At 41.1% G+C, this 27507-nt stretch overlaps 1 protein-coding gene across 2 annotated transcripts in view; it reads right to left on the reverse strand.

Annotated features, from left to right (window-relative positions):
• Positions 1–27507, reverse strand: part of SPON1 (spondin 1) — a 313903-nt gene that overhangs the window by 179788 nt on the left and 106608 nt on the right. For both annotated transcript variants that reach the window (XM_073018110.1, XM_008006181.3), the window contains exons 4-5: positions 17438–17511; positions 12829–12951 (exon numbers count right to left, since the gene is read on the reverse strand). In XM_073018110.1, the coding sequence (XP_072874211.1) occupies positions 12829–12951; positions 17438–17511 (197 nt within the window). The remainder of the gene's footprint in view (positions 1–12828; positions 12952–17437; positions 17512–27507) is intronic.

Consider the following 27507-nt stretch of genomic DNA (forward strand, 5'->3'; position numbering starts at 1 on the left):
TGCCTCAGCCTCCCAAGTAGTTGGGACTACAGACATGCACCACCGTGCCCAGCTAGGCAAATAGCTATTGATTACTTATGTAGCCCAAGGAATATTAGGTAAAACTATTAGAAAAAAGCATACAGGTACAATAAATGGGAATAATGAGAGCATTTTTGTACACTAATTATAACCTGGTAGAAAGCATAATGAAAACTGGAAATCTCATTCATAATAACCAAAACATAAAATAATCCTAGAAATTAAGTTGATGAAGCATACATAAGAATGAAACTGCAAAGCCTTCTTGGGAAAACAAAAATCATTTAGAAAAAATTAAAATTTGTTCAAGTCTCAGTTTTTATGGAAAGTAAATATATTTTTAAACCAGGAAACATGATCTGTGAAAATGCACTATGATTAAAGGGTGTCCTCTTAGCCAAAATTCCAGAAACCCCCTATCTAATAATCTACTTTATAATATTGCTCCTTCGAATATGTTTTGGGTTAGATGACAGCCTAGTGTTGGCAAGGTGAGACGGAGTTAGAAGATATGGGAATAGAAACTAGATTCGCATCTGAGTTTAGCCACAGACCCAGAGAAAAGACATTCTCATTTGGGTGTTTTTAGGTCCTAGGTGAGCAATGGAAGGAAGCAGCATTTGAGTGGGGTGGGGGAGAGGAAGGCAATTCTGAGTGGATCAAAGGCAGCCTCAGTATAGTGGGGATGTACAATCCTTTATAAAATCCTATAGCAACATAAAATCCTATAGCAATAGCTGACTTTACTGTATTTGCTAGCTTTTCTTTTTATCAAAATAATACATGTACAGAGTCTAAGAATCAATTTCTGAAAGAGTGGCAATACTAGTCTTAGTCCCACAGGGAACAGAGGGCATACTCAAGTGAGGCAAGAGAAGTGAGTCTGATGAAGGGACAGTTTATAAGGGCCTGGCAGAGTCAAGGGAGTACAATAAGGAAAGGTGAAGCTCCCAGGGAGTTGTGACTACTCCTAAACCTGAGGAGAAGCAGTTTCAGGAACCAGGAGGGAGAGCTGAAGCTGGAAGACAGGATGGCTGGGCAGAAGCTGTAGCTGCCGGACGAGGACTGCCCATCTGTAGCATCCACTGACAGGCAGCAGTGGGTGGGTAGGTAGAGACCCTGACCTCACTCTTCTCTGTCCTTGGCTTCCCACTGACCAAATTCAGCTGGAATGCACAGGGTGAGAGGGCCACTTGATGAGATCCCTCGAGGTCACCCTCCCAAAGCAGGATGGAGAGGAGAAAAGTGTGGATCTGGGGGTTAGAATGAAACCCCTAAAAAACACTCCTGTGCGAAGTACCTAAAACTACTGGAAAAAGTAAGAGAAATCCTCTGGGACTGAATCTGCTTTATTCATATAGTGTTATCTTTGTGGGATTTGGGGAAACAACAGAGATTTAAGTGTTCAGCCTTCCCTGTTTAACTGGAAAATGTGATCATGGACTTTCCTTCTCCACTCCCAACCCATACACAGGTGAATGGTTGTCCTAAGACTTCCTTTCCAGAGAGGCAGAAGGAAGGCAAGAGAAAAAGGGTACAGAAGATACTTAATCTTTTCTCTTTTGCCCTTTCTTTCACTGACACTGTGTATGACAACACATGTGTTGGGTGCCAAATTCTATTTCCTGGTGAAATTCTGTATTTGTGACTCAGCCTGGTAGCAGCAGCAGTGTCTCCTGTCCCATCATAGAACTGGCAGTGGCACAGCTGGGAGGCTCTGATGGGCAGACTTCTCAGTTTTGGGAGGGATTTCACAGTGATGGAAGAAGGAAGCAGTGGGATTATTGTTCATTGTATGTTTGTGGTGGTTCATTTTATGTGTCAACTGCACCATTGGGTGCCCAATTTATTTCTGGGTACATCTGTGAGGATTTCCAGATGTGATTCACATTTGAATCAGGTAACTCAACAAAGGAGACTTCCCTCCCCCGTGTGTGTGGACCTCATCCAATCAATCAAGGGCCAAACAGAACAATATGCAGAGGAAGAAGAAATCCATTTCTTTACATCCTGCCTGCCTGCTTGACCAGGAACATTGGCCTTCTCCTGCCCTGGGACTGGGATTTACACCATTGGCTGCCTTTGTTCTCAGGCTTTTGGACTTCAACTAGAACCACACCGCTGGCTCTCCTGGGTCTCTGGTTTGCAGATGTCAGATTGTGGAACTTCTCAGCCCCCATAATCATGTGAACCAATTCCTCATAAAAAAATTATCTATCTATCTATCTATCTATCTATCTATCTATCTATCTATCTGTCTATCTAATCTCTCATTTATCTATCTCCTACTGGTCTGTTTCTCTGGAGAACTGTAATATAATGTTTAATTTTGTTTCTGCAGTTAGATTGAGAAAGAAGGGCTATGGTTCATATGGTATCACTGTTCAAGGCATGGTTTGGTTTTATTCATTAATGGGAAAAAACTAGACAAGCTAAACATTATGAAGTTAACAATTCCTCTCAAGGTAATTTTGAGATTTAGTGCAATCCCACTTAAAATTCTGACAGGATCCTTTCCAGAGCTTGATGAAATGATTTCAAAGACATTTGTAAAAAGAGAAAGATAATAATATTGAGGAATATTTTCAAAAGAAAGAGCACCTCCATTTCCAAGCCAGAAACCTAGCTTGTCAGCTATGATGCTTCTCTCTTACTCCTCCGCATGCAGTCCGTGACAGAATGTACTGTTAAAAGAGATGTCAAATATACCAGTTTTCTCCATTACCACTTTCACTGCTGCAGTCCAAGCCACACCATTGCCTGCTAACCCACTGCAATGTCCTCCTAGACCATCCTCCCACACACCACTGGCCCCATCCAAGCTGCTGTCCACCCAGCATCCACATATGGCCTTATCTTTCTTCTGGCCTAACCTCTTCAGCAGCTTCTCATTGCTCATCTCCCTCCACTCTCTTCCTTACTCATTTTGTAACTGCTTCTCATTCATTCATCCATTCATTCCACACTATTTATTCAGAACTTTCAATGTGCCAGACAATGACTGACTCCCTGGGGAGACAAGGAGCAAAATCAGACTTGATTCATGCCAACACCCTAGTGGTTTTAAAGGCAAAGGACAATAAACATGAAAAAAGATTCAAGTGTGTTCGTAATTAAACCAATGCCAATTTAAAATAAGATTAATTTTGAATAAATAATAAATAAAATTTTAATGAAAATTTTAATTGAATGCTAAGGAGGCTAGGAGAAACAGACACATTTATTCATTATTGGTAATAAACTGAATTGTTACAAATGTTTTGGAGAAGAATCTGGCAAGACGTCTCAAGGGCCACAAGAAAAATCCATATCCTTTGATCCAGCAGTTTTAATCTTGGGAAATTATTTAAGGAAATAATTCCAAAGAAAGGAGAAGGATTGAGGAAGACTTTAAGTACAAAGTGTTGTGGCGGGTTTTTTTTTTTTTTTTTTGGACACAGAGTCTCACTCTGTCACTCAGGCTAGAGTGCAGTGGTACAATCTTGGCTCACTGCAACCTCTGCCTTCCGGGTTCAAGCGATTCTCATGCCTCAGCCTCCTGAGTAGTTGGAATTACAGGCACACACCAGCATGCCTGGTGAGCTTTTGTATTTTTAGTAGAGGTGGGGTTTCACCATGTTGGCTAGGCTGGTCTCAAACTCCTGACCTCAAGTGATCCACCTGCCTTGGCCTCCCAAAGTGCTGGGATTATAGGCGTGACCACCATGCCCGGCCTAAGTACAAAGTATTTTATTGCAGTGCTTTCTACGTTAGCAAAAGACCTGACATTACTTAAATGATCAATAAAACAATAGATAAGTTGCCTAGAACAAGCTGATACGAGTATGAAGACAAAATCAAATGCAAAAAGTAGAACACAGTGGGTTCAAATGTGATATAGATACTCTGTATATAGACGAATATATGAAGAAACAAAAGTAGTTGCTAAGTGTTAGAGTGGTGGTTTTTCATGTGATTAGACTTAATAATAATTTCCTAAATCCAGTGACCCAATAGAAAAGATGGCTGAATTACATTGTAAAATGAACTTTGATTATATAGGGTATATTTTCCAATTGCGGTATTTATATTTTAGGCAATGTATTGGCAAATGAAAAACATAATTGGCTCCTGGAAAAAATGTTCCTTTCATCAATGCGTATCTGTTAAGCAGCATTAAAGCCGATGTCATAACAAAAACGGGGGAAGCTATGCAGCTTACATTGTCAAGGGTGATGAAAAGGTCTCTATGGGATAGAAGCACTTGTCAAAAACCCAAGAGCTGTATTCAGAGCTACAGAGTAAAGAGACTCAGCATCTTTTAGGTAACTCCCAATCCCTTGGAAAAGACTGGGCATGTCTCCAGCCTCCAGGACACCCTTATGTGGTAACACTGCCCAGTCATCTTGTTTCTGTGAAGCAACTGCTTCTGAGCTATAGTTGGGAGCTACAGACTCACAGTGCCTAGAACAGACATTGCAGGAGCTGGCAGTTCTTCTGACACTTTAGGGTCCATGAACTCCACTCAGGCTCAGTGAATCCAGCCAGACCTTCTCTTTCTGACTTCTAAGTTAGGATCGCTGCAACATAGGTTTTTGTAGAGTGGGGCAAAGCTGTTCAGTATGGCACCAAATTTGGTACCAGTTGAGTTCATGTTAGTAAAGCAGGGCCTTATTAAAAGATGCTTTGTGTATAAGATACTAATTTTCCTGCAGAGGACAGAAGATTGATTGCCTCCTGATAGCCTAGAGAGGAAGGCATAAAGGAATCAGGAGACCTAAGCTTTGATTTTGTTTTGGACACTCTCTGGCTATGTCATCTGAGTCGGTAACTTCTTTGTGCTTCAGGAATTTTTCACTTATAAAACTAGGAGGTAAAACTTACATTATAAGTTAAAATGGATTTCTAGAACTACTAGATTAGAAGTGTTTTAAAAGGATTTCACTATTTCCAGATGACAAGCAGAGATCTATGGCATTACAATAGGTAGGGAATGCCAGAGGTCATTTAGGTGATTCCCCTGCCTCCCTTCTTATCTAACCACATCTAGCCCCTCCTAGAGAGAACTCTGTGCTCTGATGGAGGGAAGCCCAGAAACAGCACTTGGAACAAACCATTTTGTATAATGGTTAAGAAGAGCCTCTGCAGATGTGGCCCACCTGCAGAGACTGGGTGTTGCCCTACCCTTCCTAGAGTGTCTAACATAAATTCCGAAGGGCAAGTTACCCAAAGACTACTGAAAGTCAGACAACTTAGGCTGCTATCTTATCTATTGCAGAGGTTCTCAAAGTATGGATCACAGACCCCTGGGAACCCCGAGACCCTTTCAGGGGGTCTAGAAGGTGAAAACTATTTTTATAATAATGCTAATACATTACTTCCCTTTGTAATGTATTGACATTAACTCTGGCACTGAGCATGGATCAAGCAATGGCCCCAAACCATATTAGTAGCTGATGTATTTTTCATTGCCACATACCAACAGTAAAAAACAAAAGGGGTCCGTTTCACTTAAGAGTGTCCTTGGAGGGTATTGGCAAGATGGCCGAATAGGAACAGCTCTGGTCTGCAGCTCACAGTGAGACCAACGCAGAAGGTGGGTGATTTCTGCATTTCCAACTGAAGTACCCTGTTCATCTCACTGGGACTGGTTAGGCAGTGGACGCAGCCCACAGAGGATGAGCAGAAACAAGGTGGGGTGTAGCCTTGCCCAGGAAGTGCAAGCAGCTGGGGGCCTCCCTCCCCCAGCAAAGGGAAGCCGTGAAGGACTGTGCTATCCAGCCCCGATACTACACTTTTCCCATAGTTATTGCAATCTGCAGACCAAGGGATTCCCTCGTGTGCCTACACCACCAGGGTCCTGGGTTTCAATTACAAAACTGGGCAGCTTTTGGGCAGACGCCAAGCTAGCTGCAGGTTTTTTTTTTTTTTTTTTCCATACCCCAGTGGCACCTGGAACTCCAGCAAGACAGAACCATTCACTCCCCTGGAAATGGGGCTGAAGCCAGTGAACCAAGTGGTCTTGCCCAGCGGGTCCCACTCCCATGGAACCCAGCAGTCTAAGAACCGCTGGCTGGAAATTCTTACTGCCAGCACAGCAGTCTGAAGTTGACCCAGGATGATTGAGGTTGGTGCCGGGAGGGGCATCCACTATTACTGAGGCTTGAGTAGTCAGCTTTCCCCTGACAGTGCTAAAGAGGCTGGGAAGTTCAGACTGGGCAGAACTCAACACAGCATGGCAAAACAACTGTGGCCAGACTGCCTCTCTAAACTCCTCCTCACAGGGCAGGGCATCTCTGAAAGAAAGGCGGCAGGCCCAGTCAGGGGCTTGTAGATAAAACTCCCCTCTCTGGAGACAGATCACCTGGGGAAGCGGCGGCTGTGGGCCCACCTTCAGCGGATTTAAACATTCCGGCCCGCAGGCTCTGAAGAGTGCAGCAGACCCTGACAAGGATGCAGAAAAAGCCTTTGGTAAAATTCAACAGCTCTTCATGCTAAAAACTCTCAATAAACTAGGTATTGATAGAACATATCTCAAAATAATAAGAGCTATTTAAGACAAACCCATAACCAATATCATATTGAATGGGCAAAAGCTGGAAGCATTTCCCTTGAAAACCAGCACAAGACAAGGATGCTCTCTCTCACCACTCCTATTTAACATAGTATTGGAAGTTCTGGCCAGGGCAGTCAGGCAAGAGAAAGAAATAAAGGGTATTCAATTAGGAAGAGAGGAGGTCAAATCGCCTCTGTTTGCAGATGACATGATTGTATATTTAGAAAACCCCATCATCTCAGCCCAAAATCTCAAGCTGATAAGCAACTTCAGCAAAGTCTCGGATACAAAATCAATGTGCAAAAATCACAAACATTCCTATACACCAATAATAGGCAAGCAGAGAGCCAAATCATGAGTGAACTCCCATTCACAATTGCTACAAAGAGAATAAAATACCAAGGAATACAACTTACAAGGGACATGAAGGACCTCTTCAAGGAAAACTACAAACCACTGCTCAAGGAAACAAGAGAGGACAAAAACAAATGGAAAAAGATTCCATGCTCATGGATAGGAAGAATTAATATTGTGAAAATGGCCATACTGCCCAAAGCAATTTATAGATTCAATGTTATTCCCATCAAGCTACCACTGAGTTTCTTCACAGAACTAGAAAAAACTACTTTAAATTTCATATGGAACTAAAAAAGAGCCCATATAGGCAAGACAATCCTAAGCAAAAAGAACAAAGCTGGAGGCATCATGCAACCTGACTTCAAACTATACTACAAGGCTACAGTAACCAAAGTAGCATGGTACTGGTACCAAAACAGATATATAGACCAACGGAACAGAACAGAGACCTCAGAAATAACACCACACATCTACAACCCTCTAATCTTTGACAAACCTGACAAAAGCAATGGGGGAAGGATTCTCTGTTTAATAAATGGTGCTGGGAAAACTGCCTAGCCATATGCATAAAACAGAAACTGGACCCCTTCCTTATATCTTATACAAAAATTAACTCAAGATAGATTAAAGACTTAAATGTAAAACCTAAAAGCACAAAAACTCTAGAAGAAAATCTAGGCAATATCATTCAGAACATAGGCATGGGCAAAACTTCATGACTAAAACATCAAAAGCAATGGCAACAAAAGCCAAAATTGACAAATGGGATATTACTAAATTAAAAAGCTTCAGCACAGCAAAAGAAACTAGCATCAGAGTGAACAGGCAACCTACGGAATGGGAGAAAATTTTTTGCAATCTATCCATCTGACAAATGGCTAATATCCAGAATCTACAAGGAACTTAAACAAATTTACAAGATAAAAATAAACAACCCCATCAAAAAGTAGGCAAAGGATATGAACAGACATTTCTCAAAAGAAGACATTTATGTGGCCAACAAACATATGAAAAAGCTCATCATCACTGGTCATTAGGGAAATGCAAATCAAAACCACAATGAGATACCATCTCACGCCAGTTAGAATGGCGATCATTAAAAAGTGAGGAAACAATAGATGCTGGAGAGGATATGGAGAAATAGGAATGCTTTTACACTGTTGGTAGGAATGTAAATTAGTTCAACCATTGTGGAACACAATGTGGCAATCCTCAAGGGTCTGGAACCAGAAATACCATTTGACCTAGCGATCCCATTACTGGGTATATACCCAGAGGATTAAAAATCATCCTAGTATAAATACACATGCACACGTATGTTTATTGCAGCACTGTTTACAACAGCTAAGACTTGGAACCAACCCAAAAGCCCATCAATGATAGACTGGATAAAGAAAATGTGGCATATATACACCATGGAATACAATGCAGCCATAAAAAAGAATGAGTTCATGTTCTTTGCAGGGATATGGATGAAGTTGGAAATCATCATCCTGAGCAAACTAACACAGGAACAGAAAACCAAACAGCATGTTCTCACTTGTAAGTGGGAGTTGAACAATGAGAACACATGGACACAGGAAGGGGAACAGCACACACCAGGGCCTGTCTGGAGGTGTGGGGCAAGGGGAGGGAGAGCATTAGGACAAATACCTAATGCACACGGGACTTAAAATCTAGATGATGGGTTGATAGGTGCAGCAAAACCACCATGGCACATGTATACCTATGTAAAAAACCTGCACATTCTGTACACATATCCCAGAACTTAAAGTTAAAAAAAAAAGAATGTCCTTGAAAAAACAATAAAAATGATTAATTTCATTAGATCTCTGCCTTTGAGTACACACCTTTTTATTATTCTGTGTGACTAATTGGGAACTATGCAGAAGCACTTCTGCAATATACTGAAGTACTGTGATTGTCTTGAATAAAAGCACTTATGCGACTCTTTGAGGTGCAAGCTGGACTAGCCACTTTTTATGTTCATAAAACATCATTTTCACTTGAAAGGACAAATGACAGACAAATTATGGTTATTCAGATTTGGGAATTTGGCCTACATTTTCTAAAAAATAAAGTGAGCCTGTCACTTCAAGGAAAACAACTGACAGTATTTGTTGCCAGTGATAAAATCTCAGCTTTCAAGCAAAACCCAGAATTTTAGAAAACTTGTATTCATTATTATGAACTTGATAGCTTTCCGATATTAAATACTTTTCTGATGAGGTTGGTAGTGATATTAATGGATATGGCTTTTCATATTGTTTAATGAACTGTGTCAACACTTCGACAATCTGCATAACTCAGTACACCAATATTTTCCAAATGATCAACATAAGATGTTACAAAACCATGCATTTGTAAAAGATCCATTTAAAGTAGAAGGTAAAGCAATGACTTTTACTGTAGAAGTACAAGTTCACTGATATAGTTTCATATTCCACATTGTAATTAACCTTTTAAAAAAACAACAATTTGCAGAGTTCTGGTGTAGGATCAAAGATTATCTATAATTATCGGAAAAGGTTATTAAAATACTCTTCCCCTTTCCAATTACATAGTGATATGAGACAGAATTTTCTTCACATACTTCAACCAAAAAACAGATTTTTAAAAATCTATGTGAATCTACTTTGAATCGAAGTTGAATGCAGAAACAAAGACAAATGGGAATCCAGGTGTCTTCTATTAAGCCAGAAGAAAAGACAGTTCCAAAAACTTAAAACATTGATCCTCTTTTCACATTTCTTTTGTTTTGAGGAATATAGGTATTTTCACAAAATATGTTCTTTATATTAACCTGTAATGAGTTTATTATTTTTAATTTACTAGGTTTATTTTAAAAATAAATAATATTTTTAAATTTCTCAGTTTTAATTTTTGATATATGGAAGATTGATGGCTATAACCCATATAAGCCACTTATGTTGGGATCCTCAAAGATTTTTTAAGCATGTAAAAGGGGTCCTGAGATTTAAAAGCTTGAGAACTACTGTCCTAAGATCATTGTAGAGAAAGGAGCGTTTTGGATGACTAAAAAAGGACAGGGGGCTTGGCAACTGTCAGTTTGCACTGTTGTGGGAAGCTTCTCTGGGCATGATGCTAGAGATTGGTTATCAAGACAGCATCATCTTTGCAGTGGCAAAAGGAAATTCATCTATTACTTAAGTCTGATAGAAATAACTTTTGAGAGCATTAAATTTTCAAGGTCCTGATGAGATCCTCCCCCATGCCCTTTTAAATGGCTCCAGTCTCCCTGAGTGTTCACTCCTTTTCCTCCATGGAAGGTTTGGCTCACACTCTCCTCAGTACTGCCCATCCTGACTAGGTGAAGGCTAGACATCTGCCTCCCAGGTCATAATGAATGCCACTCTGAGTTCAACAATCAGTACATAGTGCTTGGGAAGGCAACAGGCACTAAGAATCAAAGATAAGCACAGCATCACTTTTGTCCTGGAGGACTTCTCAGTCTAGTGGGAAAGAAATATTTTTTAAAAAATAATTGCAGTATGATATGTTAAGTGTTATTCTGTACAAGTGACCAAATTTTCCCAACCAAAAATTAGGACACAATCTGATAGACAATTTCTATCAGACATAATGCCAGAAATGGAACAATCCTAGAAGATCTGGAACACACGTCTGCTATAATTACTAAGAAACTCTCAACTCCACAGAAATTCTGTATAGATTTGTACTTGATTTGGCCCAAAGACCCAAAAACAATTTTTTTTTCACCTCCTCCCTAAATTCTGGGAAATGACAGTGGCAGAATAGAAAAGGTCAAGAAACTTCTTAGGATCACAAAAGATGAGTAATGGGCCCCTAACATTTTATTTCCTCTGGTTAGTGGATAAGAGAGGCTGGAGGAAATTTTTTCCATCACGCTCGTTCCAAGTGTTTTCTTCCCCCCAGGCAGACAGTCCAAGTTTCTTCGCACAGGTCTCCCACACAGCTGATGCAGATCAGGCTGAATCTCAGAGTCAGAAGAATGAACTAGAAAGAGGCTTCTAAGATCCCAAGCCTTGATTGCATGTGGGTAACATTAAACAATAGAGCTCTTGATTTGCCAACAAATGTCGGAGTCCCCTCTGGGTGGGCTGTGTGGGGATCATGGGTTCTGATCTGGTCTGAGTCTTAAGTCCCAATCATGTGCCTTTTTCTCCCCCCTTCCTTTGGGACCTGAGCCAAATCTCTCTTTTTAATCTCTCTCTCCCATTCCTACTGTTCTTCCTGAACTGTGGCAGCTCCAAAGCAAAATGCACAAGAACAAAACAGACAATGAACAGAAAAAACAGGCTCAGTGCTACACACGGACATCCTGCCACCCACAGAGAGAATGGGCAACATGCAACCCAAACAAAAGGCAGGCCTAGGAGCCTGACAAACCCCTTTGGATTTGGATCCATTACTTACATCTCAATGTGGGCAAATAATGACATCTCTCTGCTCCCCAGTAAACATATCCACAAAAACACATTACTTTGAGGATTAAACACTAGAACATATTTCGAAATGCTTGGTTCACAGTAAGTCCACTTTTCTTAGTCTTCACATCTTTCTGCATGACTATTTGGTTAGTGTCTATCTCTCCACTAGCCGCTGAGTGGCTTGAGAATATGGGGTGCATCTTTTTTTTTTTTGTTCCATATGATAACTCTAGAGCTGAGCACAGTGCCTGGCACATGTTAGGAATTTGTTGAGACAGTTATGTGATAAAGTGGAATTAGTAGGATCGACTTAAAAAATAGTCAGCTTTGGGTCTCCTGACAATTCTCATGGCTTTGTTTTGGCTATCTTGATAACAATGTTATGAAAGGATTTATTTTTATTTATTTTTATTTTTTGAGTCAGTGTCTCACTCTGATGCCCAGGCTGGAGTGTACTGGCGTGATCATGGCTCACTGCAGCCTTGAACTCCTGGGCTTAAGATCCTCCTGTCTTAGCCTCCTGAGTAGCTAGGACTACAGGCAAGACTACAGGACTATAGGCATGTGCCACCATGCCCAGTTAATTTTAAAATGTTGCTGTGTTGCTTAGGCAGGTCTCTAATTCCTAGCCTCAAAGGATCCTCCTACATCAGCCTTCCAAAGCACTGGGAGTACAAGCTTGAGCCACCGTGCCTGGCCCCTCATGAAGGGATTTCAAGGTGGCATCTGAAGTCAGTAGAAAAAGGGCAGGCTGACTAATTACCGACAGCTATGATAGTAGAGTATTTGTTGACCTTGACCTGTAGAGTCAAGAGCAGGTTCCTTTTGCCAGGTATTTCCAGCAAGTCTGTCATGGAATTCATGGACAGGGTCATGGCAGGGGTATTGAGGTTACCAAATGCCTGACCTGAAGATAAGCAGCATGACTTCAGGAATATTTTTAAAAATCACAGATAAGAAAGCACAATGCTGGGGCTGCGCGCGGTGGCTCATGCCTGTAATTCCAGCATTTTGGGAGGCCGAGGTGGGTGGATCACCTGAGGTCAGGTGTTCAAGACCAGCCTGGCCAACATGGCGAAACCCCATCTCTACTAAAAATACAAAAATTAGCTGGGCGCAGTGGTGCATATCTGTAATCCTAGCTACTCAGGAGGCTGAGGCATGAGAATCGCTTGAACCTGGGAGGCAGATGTTGCAGTGAGCCGAGATTGTGCCACTGTACTCCAGCCTTGGCAACAGAGTGAGACTCCGTCTCAAAAAAAAAAAAAAAAAAAAAAAAGCACAACACTATACAAAGAAGCTGAAAGCATACCCGTATAATGTCTGCCTGTCTTGATGAATATACGTACTTGGAATGTGCATTTCATGAACCAGCTGACACTAGGGAGCAGATCTGACATGCTGTAGCTAGTGTGCCCCACAACCAGACAGAACTTTGACCATGTGCTTTTCCTCAAACCACAGAGTAGCCACTCTACTCACGAGGGTAATCCTTTGGGTGTGTCTTCTCAGACCAATTCCCATAAAATGTGAGTCTGTACTTGGCAGTTCCGCAGGCACAGCAGTCTAAGATGGGTTTGTCAGTCACCCCATCAAATGTGGAATCTGAAACAGTCAGAAGAGTCACCAAGTTAGAAAGCAAATGTGGGTTGTACATAAGGTGGTGCTATCGTGATCTCATTTTATCCTTAACCCTTAGGAAAAGAAGATGCAGTTTTTTAGTTAATAAGACTTAGAGCCAGATCAGTACTTGGGCAATAAAGGATTTTGTATGCCTTTAAGTATGGTAATATTTTGGAAAAAAAAAAAAATCAGTGCTTTTTCCCTAATAACTTAAGAAGATCTGTGGGAACAATAACCCATAGGTTATTCGAGAATATTTAAGATGGGGGCTATGTTGAAAAGTCAGGGGTAAAATTTACTCAATCATCCTTTCCGGATCCTGGTCTCCTTCCCCACCCCTCTCACAACAGGATTTCTCTAACAAATTTTAGGAGGAATATACATGTGTGCTTTCTTTAGGAAATACTCTCTGGGACCAAAATGACAGGACCAGAAGGAGTGACTTTGAAGCAGAGCGGTGAAAATAAATGGAGAGATATAAAGAACTACTGAAGGGGTTGGGGGGGGGGAAGGCATGCATATATAATCACATCACTTCTTATCACGCTTTCAGAGACTTCACTGGGAGGGGTGGGAGGTGGAAATGTGTTCATAAGCTCAGGTTTACTGTACTTCTGGGTATAGAAGCAGCCAGGAAAAACTTAAGATTCCCTCTCGGCCCTCATTTTTAGCTGTGAATAGCTGATAAGTGGGGAAAGAGAGATTACATGAATAAATTCAGTATTTCCGATTGTCAAACCCACATCTCTAGCTGCACATTGTTGCTTTTAGTCTGTTCTGCTTCCTGCAAGATGAAAACAATGACTACAGATGTAACTTGCTTCAGTTGCTTTTTTTCACTTCCTCTAGTAGTATTAACATAAATGGGTTTTTTTCTTTGCAGTTGGACATTTATTCTTAAATATTATACAAAGAGTAGTGACAAAGAATGTTAAAATCATTGTGAGTGTTAGGAAGAGCATTTTATAAGACTTCCTTTTGGAATTTACTGGGTTGATTTGGTTTAAATATATAAAATCCATGATGGATAGAAGTGAATTCTAGATTCTAGGGTGGAGATGAAAGGATGAGACATCATAACAATAACTACAAAATACTGAGTCCTTTTATGTGCTGTTTTCTTTCCATATATTGTCTCATTTAATCCTAACAATGCTAGGAGGTAAGTACTTTTTCTATCCCCATTTTACAGATCAGTAAATTGAGGCAGATTAAGTAACCTGTTCAAGGTCACAGGGTTAGTGAACACGGCAGGCAGAACTGGAGGCCAGGTCTTTTTGGGTCCAGAGCTCATGCCCTTAATCTCTGCACTACATTACTCCAGGAAAGACCTCATCTGGATAGGTCTGCATAGACAGCAAAGGGAGAAAACTTTTTTATTGTTTCTGTGTTGCTTTTTCCAAATGAAGAAAGATGCACTAAAAAAAAAAAAAAAAAAAAAAAAAAAAAGCCTCCCTACATAGCTCTACGATTTCTAAATCAGAGATACATGTTGAGGTTTCAATTGTAACTACTAGGGGCTATTAAATGAGGCAGCAATAGTCTCTACAAAAACCAAAAGAAGGCCAACTGGTAGCTTTGCCTTATCAAAAGGGCTTTCAGATATAGGTGGTAAGCTTAAAGATATTTCTGAGGGTTCAAAGGGATGCATAATAAACCTTTGGATTTTCAAAGGAAAATAAGCTTCCATTTGAAAAATACATTTTTAAGCTTCCATTTGAAAAATAAATTTTTAAGTTTGAAAATAAAAACAGATATACTGTTTTCCTACTGAGGAAAAGCCTATTGAAAATGAATCAGGCTTTCAAAGGGCAGTGATAAGAATTGTCCACTTACTCCTCTTCTAACCACAGCAGGGCCTGCCAACCATGGGTAATTTCAGGCTATAGAGCATCTCCAGAGCTGCCCTCTCTCTCCATTTCTACTCTAAATCCACTGACTTCCTTTGCAACTCTCTTCCCGAATTCTTTGTTCCTCTTCTCTTTTACTTCCTTTTCTCATTATCCCTTTTCTGTTGACATTTTCCTCTTTTTTCTGTTTCCCTTCATTTTGCCTTTTTTTTTTTTTTTTGTCTCTTTCCTTTAATTGTTTGTGACATGGTATTAAAGTATGTGTATGCAGGGTTGGGCACAGTAGCTCATGCCTGTAATTCCACACTTTGGGAGGCAGAGATAAGCGGATCACTTGAGGTCAGGAATTCGAGACCAGCCTGGCCAACATGGCAAATCTCTATTTACTTCTTACTTGTGAGACAGAGATATTTTCATCTTTAGCAGAGATGAAACCCCATCTCTACTAAAATTACAAAAATGGGCATGGTGGTGCGTTCCTGTAATCCCAACTACTCGGGAGGCTGAGGCAGGAGAATCGCCTGAACCCGGGAGGGGTAGGTTGCAGTGAGCTGAGACTGTGCCACTGCACTCCAGCCTGGGCGACAGAGTGAAACTCTGTCTCAAAAAAATTAAAAAATAAAAAATAAAGTATGTGTATGCATATGTTTGTTATAGGTCACTTTTTTGAATATTTTGTTTCTCTGTTCTTAATTGGAAGTAACCTATTGTTTCTCTTGCTTTTTAAAAGTATTGATTGCCTTTGCTTTTCATCTGTGCAGCTCTAGGTCTTCTCCCACAGGCACTGTGGTGTGGTTTTGTTAGTTTGACTGTGGGAGGACAGCCTTATTTTCAGGAGCTGAGGGTTCTTAGGAGATACTTCACTGACACCCTCATGTACTGACATCAATCATTAACTAACATGCACTTCCCAAAGTCTCAATACTGATGTTATGTGAAGCCTTGTCTTAAGGCATTTACAAGAGGTGTCTTGTAAAGGTGTGATCCCAAACACCCACAAGTCCACCACAGCACCTGGATCTCATCACAGGGAGGTACAGCAGGGATGGGATTGTCATTGAGGAACCAAGAGCTTAATAAGTGGAGATGCTCCCTGTTTAGAGAAAGGCTGAGTGAACCTGCAGGCAGTTGAATATACATGTGGTGGTGCCCATCTGGAAACTGGCCAGGGCTCTCTAGACTGCAGATTCCAGCTCTTCAGCCCCTCTGGGAAGTATGACCCTCATGTAAGGTATCCGACTCTCTTGCCTTTGCTATTGCCATGTTCTCCAAGCAATCCCAAACAGGGGACCTAGTTTCTGCTCAGCTCATCCACAGGGGGAGAATGCATTGATCTGTCAAAGGCAATGATAAGAACTACTGAACTGGGAAGAAGTTGCTTTGATAGAAAGCAATGGTTAAGGGCACCGACTTCTGACTTCAAACCCTGCCTTCCACCATGACTATATGATGCTGAGAAAGCTATTTACTTTTTTTGTGTCAGGTTCCTCATCCATAAAAATATAATAATAATCTTTACCATATAGGGGTGTTGTGCAGATTACAAAATTAATGCATATGAAGTGCTTAAAATAGTTTTTGGCATGTAGCAAAGCACCCCAAACATATTAGCTATTATTATTGTTTTCCCAGAAGACCTTTATCAACCTTTCTTTTTCTTAGTAGCTTATACTTTGCTATAGTTGGAGAGGATTATTTCTTCTCAAAAGACTAATTGCTCTAAATGCAAATAAAAATTCTGCAAAAATAAATAGAAATGAGACAGTTATGCTGTATAAATGTGGAACATTTTTTATTTTTATTTAGTTATCTAATAACTTTTAAAAACATTCAGATGTTTAAGGTGAATTTGTTTTGCAGATTAATGAATAAGCTTTCAGATATAGATAACAAGAGCTATCTATTCTATAGATAACATTTACTATGTGTCAAGAAGGTACTGTACTATTTTATCTATTTAAGTCACATGGCTAGAAGGGGCAGAGGCAGATTCAAACCTGGGCCTGATCTAAACTCAGGCCTCTGCTTTATCCCCCCAGTCTAGTTAGTCTCCATGAGCTTTGTTAGAATACCTTCAACCTAAGGAGAGGAGGTTGATGAGTTTGCAAATGTAAGGACTAGATCCTTGAATGTGGTGATATCACAAGGTCAGCGCTCCCTTGGCATCCCCATCCCCTGCGGTCTTCTCTGGAGAAAATCCTTCCATATTGTCTTGGTGCCACACAAGATCTTGCTGGTGATTTTTTTCCCCAAAGAACCATTATAGACTTTTTAAAGGTACACAATTGTGCATTCCTTAATTAAGTCCTGTGAATTATTCCAAGGAACCTCTTCAGAATAATCACTGTTTCACAAAAATAAGACGATGACACCAATATAAGGTACATTATCTCCTACCCAGGGAATCAAGCTGAGTAATTAGAGCTTAAGTCGGATCCAATTATCCACAGCACACAGTCAGATTAAAAATCAGAGCTACGTGAGGAAGCAGAACCCAGAGGAACTCATGAAGCCCAGTGGCCTTAATTCCTGCAGCAGGAGGCTTGCGCAGGAGGAGCTGCCTTCCATGTCTCTGCCCACCCCCCACCCCACCCCTACCCCGCCCCACAGGGTCTTACCTTGTTCACAAAGTTTCTTGGTCAGAGAGCCCTCATCTTGAAAATAAATAATGCGTTTTTGTACGATGCTGGCCCTGTGGAGAAAGAAGGCAGAAGCACAGTGGTGAGGAGGGCAGGAAGGCAGGTTTGGGGGATCAGTCAGACAGTCCCTGCTTGGCTCTGTGGCTTTGAGTGAGTCACCCCAACTGTCTGTGTCTCCGTTTCTTCATGAGAAAATTAACATAACAGCAATATCTGCTTTATGGGGTTGTGGTGAGAACTAAGTTGGAAAATGTATGTCAAGAGATTAACACATACCTAGAAACCACTCCACTCAATATTAGTTACTAAATTGTTTATGGTGGTAAGGTTATTGGGAAGGTAAGAGAGTGAACTAACAGTATTTTAATAACTTTTCTCAATGGTTCATTTTAATCTACTTTTCATGTTAAACTATTGAGGCCATTTATAGAGCAACCAAATTCAAATCACAGAAACATGTCAGATCCTCTTTGTGAAGGGGAAAAAGGAATTTAAAAATATATTTTGATTTGTTCTGAAAATGTCATTCTATATCTTTCCTGAAAGTCTAGACAAAACTGTCTCCTACATTCTGAACAAAGACAACTTCAGCTGTTATATCTCCCTCTTAAACATGTCAAATGCAGGATCTTAGAATTTGGAAAAAATATTTTGAGGTTGAAAAATGACTTACTTTTGCCCAGCACATATTTTCGCTTTAATTTGGGATTGCACAGACGTGCTTCTTTTATTTTAACCCACTCTGTTGTTGATTTTCAGCTAGCCTTGAAGGGGCTGGATACTGAAACCCAGAGTTTCAGTAATTTGAAAGTTTACAACATTTAAAACTGAGACAACGTGAAAGGATCTTGGGCCACTTCTATTGATTTTCCTCAGCAATGCTACTCAGTCAAAAGGTAATTTTCACTTCCATTCACCCTATTTAACAAATATAGCGATTCCTTGACTCTATTATAGCTGACCACACTGAAGGAGTATTAGAGTCACATGATCTGCACTGTGTCACATGATTCCAGACCCAGGAATGGGGCCATGTGTACATGGATCCACAGAGTATGGAGGCAATTTTCCTGATGGTCTGGGCCTAGGCCAGGATGACTTTCCAAAGAAATGTCTACTCTACATCTAGTCTTGCACAAAATAATACAATTCTGACCATCCTGCAGATGTCTTTTACAGTCATTCCTTACCCAAGAAAGACAAGATGTTGAAATAAGTGAATGAAATATGCTTCCTGTCTACGCAAAGCTACTTTGATCATTCTTATGAAGCAAAAGAAAGTTTCCCTGGGCCAAGAGAATAACAGTCTTCTCTACTCCAAAGCCAAATAACAAAACCTTTTATTAGTCAGAGCATCCCATCATCGCCAACAGTGCTTTTCAGAGTGTTTTCCACTCTGTGCCTCCAGGACCCCTGTGGAGGGGAAGGGGCAGGCTTAGTGGGAAGTATCCTAGGCCCCACATTCCTGCTTCAACCAAAGGCTCTATCCTAATTTCAACCACAACAGCCTCCTACCCCATTCGTCTTCCCATTATATTTACTGGTGTATTTTCAACAAATGTTGTGGGGTCTGCTTAGGGGCCTGAGGGAGGTTCCAGGACACTGTCATAAACAAGCCAGATGGGGCCACACTACCCATCCTCAAAGTTTACAGCACAGTAGGAGAAAGTATCGAATAACCAAACCTGCAGCTGATCATTTAACACGACCTTGATTAAATGTTACAAGGGAGTCCACAGAGTGCAGGAGAGCATAGAATAGGGAGTCCTAACCATGCTGGGAAAGGCTCCCCCAAAAAAGGGTGGCAGAGCTGAGGTTTGAAAGAGCAAATTAGGAGCTAACTAGGCAAGTGGAAGGGAGGAGACAGGGAAAGGGCATCCCTTCTAAAGTTCTTCAGGAGGGGAGGAACATGGGCTCATGGGAGGACCTATGAGGGGAAAGTCAGGTAGGTAGTATAGATTATACACGCCTAATCTGAAAATCTAAGATCTGAAATGCTCCTAAATCCAAAACTTTCTGGGTGCTGACATGACACTATAGTGGAAAATTCCATGCCTGACCTCATGTATCAGGTCACAGTTAAAACATTTATTGGCAGCACACACATTTAGGGTTAGGAATGATGGTGACGCCAAACCACCACAAACTGTCCACATGGCAGGCTGCGGTGGTGATACCTTTGCTCTCTGATGGCTCAATGTTTGTGTAAAACACAAACTTGTTTTAGGCACAAAATTATTAAGAATAATGTTTAACATTCCTTTCAGGCTATATATAAGGGCCTATTCATGTATATGTTTGAAATGTGCATGAATTGTGTGTGTAGACTTGGGTCCCATCCCAAGATACCTCATAGTGTATATGCAAATATTCTAAAATCTGAAAAAAATCACAAATCTAAAACATTTCTGGTCCCAATCATTTCAGATAAGGAATACTCAACCTGTATGAGATGAGCTGGGAAGATGGGTAGGGCCACATTACCCAGAGCCTGCAGGGAGATGGCATGTCACTCCAAGTTTAATGAGATATCTTTGGAGAGTGTGCCCGGAGGACTGAGATGATCAGATCTGCTCTTTTAAAAGAGTACTAGGACATAGTAAAAACCAGTTGGTTTGGACTGCATGGGAGCTGCAGTGGACAGAGCTCCCGTGCAAATCAAGTTTTGTTTCCATAAAGCTCTCTTGTTAAAAACATTTAAAAATCAGTCATCTACAGGATAAAATACAAACTTATAATATTCAAGGGTCTTTATAATTTTCCCCAAACATGTCCCGGCTTCAGCTGTCATCACTTGGTGCCAAGCTTCCTGGCTTACAGACTTTCGATGTTTATTCCTGTGTGAACACCTCTTCAATTCGACCAGACCTCTGCCTGTGCTGCCTCCTCTCCCAGAATCACCCGTGCCTGCCTTTGCTTGCCTCTGTAATAAATACTCTCAATCTTCTTCCTGCTACTGTAAACAGGGGGGACAATGGCAAAGCCTATCATTTAAAAGCATGATCGTGCATAGAAAAGTAATTGCCCTCAAATTTTTGAAATACATGATTATAAAAATTTGGGAGAACTAAAGATGAAAAACATGTATTTCCTATAAGATGTCTCAGCTTCCTCAATATTCTATAAAGTCTAAGGCAACCCATTTCCTCTTTTTAATAATTGTTGTCATTTCTGAGCCTGCACTAAGGAGGCACTTAATATACATTATTACCTTATATAACTTATGCTTTATATATGACAGTTCTTCAAATTCTTCATCCAAAACCCTTGGTCTGGATGTGTTTTTGAATGCAGAAATTTTTAGATATCAGAAAGTTAAGATTGTTTATATACCATTAATACCTCTATAATCAAACACATCAATATTCTGCAGTAAAATGTTAGATTATGGGGCCAGGTGCTGTGGCTCACACCGGTAATCCCAGCACTTTGGGAGGCTGAAATAGGTGGATCACTTGAGGTCAGGAGTTTGAGACCAGCCTGGCCAACATGGTAAAACCTCATCTCTACTAAAAATACAAAACTTAGCTGGGCGAGGTGGCCCATGCTGCTTGGGAGACTGAGGCAGGAGAATCGCTTGAATCCAGGAGGTGGAGGTTGCAGTGAGCCGACATTGTGCCACTGCACTCCAGCCTGGATGACAGAGGGAGACGCCATCCCCCCCGAAAAGTTAGATTATGTATGAATTTCATTTATCCTCCCTAAGAGTACTGTTACTACCTATTCACGTTTCGGTCTCCTGTGCTAGATTCCAAGATTTGCACCTTATTTCTCCAAATGTTAGTATCATTCTACTACCAATGTTCTAGGAGAAGGAACAGGGTTTGGGGACAGGAGAGAATCTGAGGTGAATGTGGCTTAGGATGTGATGGTGGGCACTCTAGTGGGTCGTTAAGACATAGGGCATTATAACTCTGGAGAGCTGGGAGGGAATGGGAGTGTGGACGTGGGAGCTGCTGGCCTGGATAAGAGTCAAAGGATTTGGAGTGGCTGATATCACCCAGGGAAAGTGTGCAGAGTTGAGAGTGAGAGTCAAACTGAGCCCAGAACCCTGAGGAAGACCAACATTCACCTACAGAGATGCTAGTGGAGACCAAGACTTTGGTACACTTGGTTGCAGATGTTTCTTTTTATTCCTCATTTGGTCAACTCTTGAGAGAATTTTATATTCTGAGAAAATGCATTTTGAGTCTATTCCCATCAAAACTATAAAACTCAGCTGAGGTTTATAAATCATATTATCGTTCAGAAAAATAATAGCTTTACAAGATGAGAAAGCTGTTAGTAAGAACTCCCTTAGCATTTCAAAATGACAAATTTCTCCCATTCTGTGTTGCAATTTGGCAGTCCTGTTGCATAGCATTTATACACTGAATGCTCTCTTATCGTAAGAGAGCATGTTAAGGAAATGTAAATTAAATTTCTCAGTATGTTAGCTTCTCAGACTTTAGAATATTGAGGTTCTAAATAACTCACTAATCATTTCAAAAGTTTTCTTTTCAACCTGAAGTGAACATTTCCAAAAATGCCATCCTGAATCTCTTAGGTGCTCAGCCCTTTTCTGTTTGGGGGGTTTATTCATTTCCCACTCTTTTTCCTGAGGGTATTTGCCTGTTGGGGTGAAGTGAGAGTTTGTTAAGTTGTGGGTTTGCTGTCTAGTGCTAAAAGGGGCTGGGATCCCTGCTCCCAGGGAGAGAGAGATCTCAGAAACTGAAGTACTCAGGAGAAATCAGGTCATGAAATGACTTAAAAAATATACCTGGATCCTCAGGGAATGGGTCACAGCCATGCAGAGACAATTCATGTAAGTTCCTACTGTGAAGTGTTGTATACGGCAAATATCCAGTATGTGGTGGTCATTATCATTGCTGCTGAGTCACCAGCTCCTAACAAAAAGTACCTGGCACATAATAAGTATTTAATAAACAGTAGTTATTTTTATGATTGATGTCAGGTCTGTTTCTTTGCTTGTAGAAGGAGGAGTGAGAGTATTACCTTGGTCAGCTGCTGCTGATGGAGACAATACATTGTCAAAATGAAGGTTGGGTTTGTGGTCTCTAGACTATTTTTGCCAGCCTTCTTCCCAATTCCAGTAAAATCCTTATTACTGAACATTTCTTGAAATACTTTATAAAATTTCCCTATGATCTCAGTAATGTTTTCCATAGGGTTGGTCCAGTTTATAACCAGCAATATTTATTCCCATCTACCAATGAAAAAATTAACTGTGGGATGACCCAGGAATCAAATATTAAAGTCATTGCGACGATAATATCAGATGCTGAGGCCATCTCCCTTATTTTACTTCACAAGGATGCCAAGGACTAACTGAATGATGGCCGCATATTTATCCAAAGGCTGTATGCATGCCAGGATGCACACTCACCAATCTTGTATATGGTTTTAGGTGGGTCTCAAGAAATGGAGGTATGTCCAAGAGTTAACAAGTATCCAGGAAGCCCATGACAGTGTGCCCATGGGAGAGGAAAAGTGAAAACTTATCTGCAGGACTCTATCTACAAGACTCTCAAGAACTCCACGACTGTTCAAGGATAAGGCTGCAGTCTCTGCTTGGGGTCACAAAGCTATAGATTCAGAGGGCATCTACCATGATGGCAAAAAAGCAATTCCAGTAGCTACCATGAGATTATTCCTAATTAATTATCATTCACTCATAAAACATATGTCGAGCACTCATTTTGTGCCAGGCACTATGTTAGGAGCTGAAACTTCAAAAAGGAACAAGAAACGATGCCTTCCAGTAAGCAGCTCCTATTCCAGCAGGTGAAAAGAGAGAAACAGAAAAAGGAAATTGGAAATCAATGTGGAACATGTTAATGGAGGAGCCATGGGAGGCACAGGTGAAGCGAGTAACTTCACAATGGCAAGGCTTCAAGAGGAAGAGACGATGGCAGCTCTGAAGGTCTGAATTGAGAGAGGTGCATGGGAAATAGAGACTCTGTGAGACACATGGTAGGAAAATTCATCAGGACTTAGTAACATATTGGATCTAAGGCAGAAAGAGAAAGTTAAGCATAAGATATTTTATTTATTTATTGTTTATTTAACAGTTAAGCACTTTCCTATGTGCTTGACAAATATTAACTCATTTAATCCCCCCAACCAAGAGGTAGGCATTACTATTATCCCTATTTTACAGATGAGAAAACTGAGATAGAGGGAGGTAAGTGAACTGACTCCCTAGGTACGAACCCCAATGACTAGAGGGAGACATAGTCATGCTAGGATTGACACAAAAGACAGGGAGATTAGAAAGACTTTTTATTATTATTTTTAAAATTTGTATTGAGATATTGTAGATTCATATGTGGTTGTAAAAAAGAAAATAAAGTGATTGTACTCTGCCTGGTTTCTCCCAATGGTGACACTTTGCAAAACTTAAGTATAATTGTACAACCATGATATTGATGTTGGTATAATCCATTGGGCTTGAGTCTGGGTACAAAATGGTGAAATGAGGTTAGATGAAAGCCAGATCATGCCATTCTAAAGAAATTCTGGCACTTTCTATGACAGAACATACCCCAATGACTCTCACAACACGAATCTGATAGAATCCCAATCAAAGAATCATTTACAAGTGCTGTGGTAACTCAGCGGAGGGTGGCCATTTCTGGCTGGGATGAGGTGGGGATAAAGGTGGAGTTGGGGGAAGTGTTGGTAGAAATGAGGTTGACCAGGTGTGACTTCTTGGAAAAATGGCACAGGAGTTGGACTTGGAGTTCTAGAGACTAAGTCTGCAAAACCAGGGACAGGAACTTTGCAGTACAGCTGCACAACTAAGAGAGACCCTTGGCAGGCCCACCATCCGTGGTCCTTGGAAACAACATTCTCTGCTCTGAGCAGACATCTCGACCTGAATCAGAGATATCAGCTCCACACAGTGCTGCATACCCATGTGCAGCTTTGTTTATTTCCAGAAGTTGGCTAAGAGGTCAGTTAGACTCTCAACAAGACCACAATCCATTCCCAAACTTGTATGGTCATTGGATTTCTCATGCTCTTGATTTGCAGTGCACAAAGTTACACTACAAAGCCCTGGTTCTGATTTCAATAAAAATGGAAGGAAAGCTAGTTTTAGTGCTCAGTTTATTTCCTCTTCAAAATTTAGACTGACCTAGGGATAACAAGGATATCATGATCCCATTTTCTCTCATATTGTTCAACTTCAGACCTCATCTTTACCATATATCTGGTCAATACCATTACTCTAGCACTTTAAAACTTACCTTTCTCCCCAAATCCAATGGAAAACTAATGAGGAATAGATTTTCATATAAGAGATGTAAAAAGAAAAGAACAAAACTGGATTGTGTTTTAAAAGAACTAATTTAGATGTAAGAGGTATTAAAACCAGACAGACATTCATTTACTCATGAGTTTGTCTAACAGAGTAAGTGCCACAAAGCTGTGTTAGGACTCAGAGATACAAAGATGAATAAACTATTGTTTGTTTGATACCAAATAGTTGCCAGCCTGACAGGAGAGTGACGTAATCTGTTGAATAAAAACACTGCACAGCAAGTCCTGGCATGTACCCAGCATCCATTCCCTCCATCTTCCCCACTTGCAGAGCTGTCATTTTGTTTGGGGTAATATCAGACATGCCAGTCATGATAGTCCTGTTCCTGCTTTCCCAGCCTTCCTTGCTGCTGGTGGCAGGACACGTGACCCACATGTGGCCTCAGTAACATAATGAGAAGTTTGCAAGATGGAAGAGACTAAGTCTGCAAAACCAGGCACGGGAACTTTGCAGTAGAGCTGCACACCTAAAAGAGACCCTTCTGAGGAAGTTTTGCTTTCCAGGCAAGAAAAATAAATGACCCACCATGGCCTTTCCCTTACAAACACAATGTGTGGAACAAGGCAGCCATTTTGCTACCATGAAGAAAGGCCAAGAAGAATCACAGAGACACTGGCCCTGACATCAGTTAGTTGCTGAAAGAATACCAGCAGTCACTTACCCTGGGGCTTCTTGTGGTATGGGAAAAATAAACCTCTATTTGTTGAAGCCATCATCAGCCAAGTTTTCTAATGAATGCTGCTCTTAAATGCATGCCTAACTGATGGAAAAAGGCATGGTGGGAAAAAGGAAGGGCAGTTCAGAGGAAAGGAAGAGACAGGCTCTGTCCGGACCCATATGTAGACCGCATGGTTGCACCACTGGGGAGCCGTTGAAGGTCTTTTGTTGTTGTTTTGTTTGAGACAGAGTCTCACTGTGTTGCCCAGGCTGGAATGCAGTGGCATGAACATAGCTTACTGTAGCCTCAACCTCCTGGACTCAAGTGATCCTTTGGCCTCAGCTTCCTGAGTAGCTGGGACAACTGGTGCCTGCCACTATGCTTGGCTGCTTTTTACATTTTTTTGTAGAGATGGGGTCTTGCTATGCTGTCTGGGCTGGTCTCGAATTCCTGGCAAGTGATCCACTTGGCTAGGCCCCTCAATGTGCTGGGATTACAGGCGTGAGCTATCGCTCCCAGACTGTAGGTTTTTGGTGGGAGTGAGGGGCAGGGATGCTCTTGACCAGAAGAGACTCTGAGAAGAAGGACAGCTGTGGACAAGGCCTTATAAGAAGGCCTTGGATTTGGGAACTAGAGGGTCCCTGTGCTGGGTCAGGCCTTCAAGTTTATACCCCAGACATGTGGCTATAAAGGAAAGGTGGGGTGGGGGTTCTGAGTAGGAATTTCACAGGAAAACACAAGCAAGGGAAATACTCTTTTCCTCTCTGGAGGAAGCTTTCACATGCCTGTAAGGTGAAGCTGAGGAAAGAGTGGAAATCCTTAGGGGTACCTGCTGGATCACCGGCTGGAAATTTGTCAGCTGTTGGAAAACTCTTCAGCTCACATGAATGAAATAAATAGGCTGCAGGAGGTAGTCCCGGTTGTGGAAGCTCTGACAGGCAGGTAATTCTAGATAGTTAACAGGACTATTTCTCATTTTCTATAATTGTTTTAAACCAAACTATCAATTTTTTTCCAGTGTCTTTTGACCCTTAATGGTTTCCTTCCTCTGGTTTAAATTATCCATGGTATTTCTTGCAAAGAGATATTTGTCTAATCCCTGAGCCTGGGGTGAAGGCTCACACACATCATTAAGTCAAAAAATCTTTTCTCTTAATAACACATGAACAAGGGGTTTGATGTTACTGAAAAATTACTTTTATTTTTCAATCAATCTTAGCACATTACTTAGCATTTTGCAATTGATTAGTGGTACCTGGGTTATTACCAGTCAAGGGACAACTGGCAGGCTGTATGACATTGTTTAGCTGGTGATTATTAATGCCTCTTACAGTTCACTTGCTAGTCGGTGACCTACCCAGCTCTCCCTACTAACCTCTTCACATCTATAAACACTTCCTTAAACTCAGAGCCCCTTGGGTCCAGGGACTGTGTCTTATTCATCATTGCATTCCTGGGTCGTAACAGAGGATCTGGCCAAGGCTTATCAAACCTGGGGTTCTTAACATAGGGTTTGCATACAGGTTGTAGGATGATGAAATTTTGCTTGTTGTGCACAAGTGCATGTTTTCTGAGTAAGAATTCATAGCTTTCATCAGCTTCTCAAAGGGGTTCCTGACCCCAAAAAGCTTAAGAATCACCATTAGATCTGAAACATACGAGAGCAGATATGCAGAATGGCATGAATGTCATTCCATTTAATAAAACATTTTAACTAAGATATACACTTTTTTCCTAAAGATTAAGGTCAAATTTTTATTCCAAGCACCCAAGACTTCAACTGCTTTCTCTCCAGACTATGCTCTGATCCAAAATAGAACCTGTCTCAGCTGGAAAACAAGAAATAGAAAGTGAAGCGTTGCTCTTGGGTTTCTCCGGTGTTCTGTGCAGAGTCCTTGCTGCTCCGCGGCTGGGCGTGGGTGTAATCACATAATCGCCCCAGCCTCTAAGGAACAGGAAATGCTGCCACATTGCAAGCTCCCTCTTGGCTGGGTTCATGCAAGTCATTACTCTCTGCAGTTTGTCCCACTTTGCCTTGGCTTCAGCCTCCTCCCGCTTCTGTGGGTT

Source organism: Chlorocebus sabaeus, chromosome 1 (genome assembly GCF_047675955.1).
Source record: "Chlorocebus sabaeus isolate Y175 chromosome 1, mChlSab1.0.hap1, whole genome shotgun sequence".
NCBI lineage: Eukaryota > Metazoa > Chordata > Mammalia > Primates > Cercopithecidae > Chlorocebus > Chlorocebus sabaeus.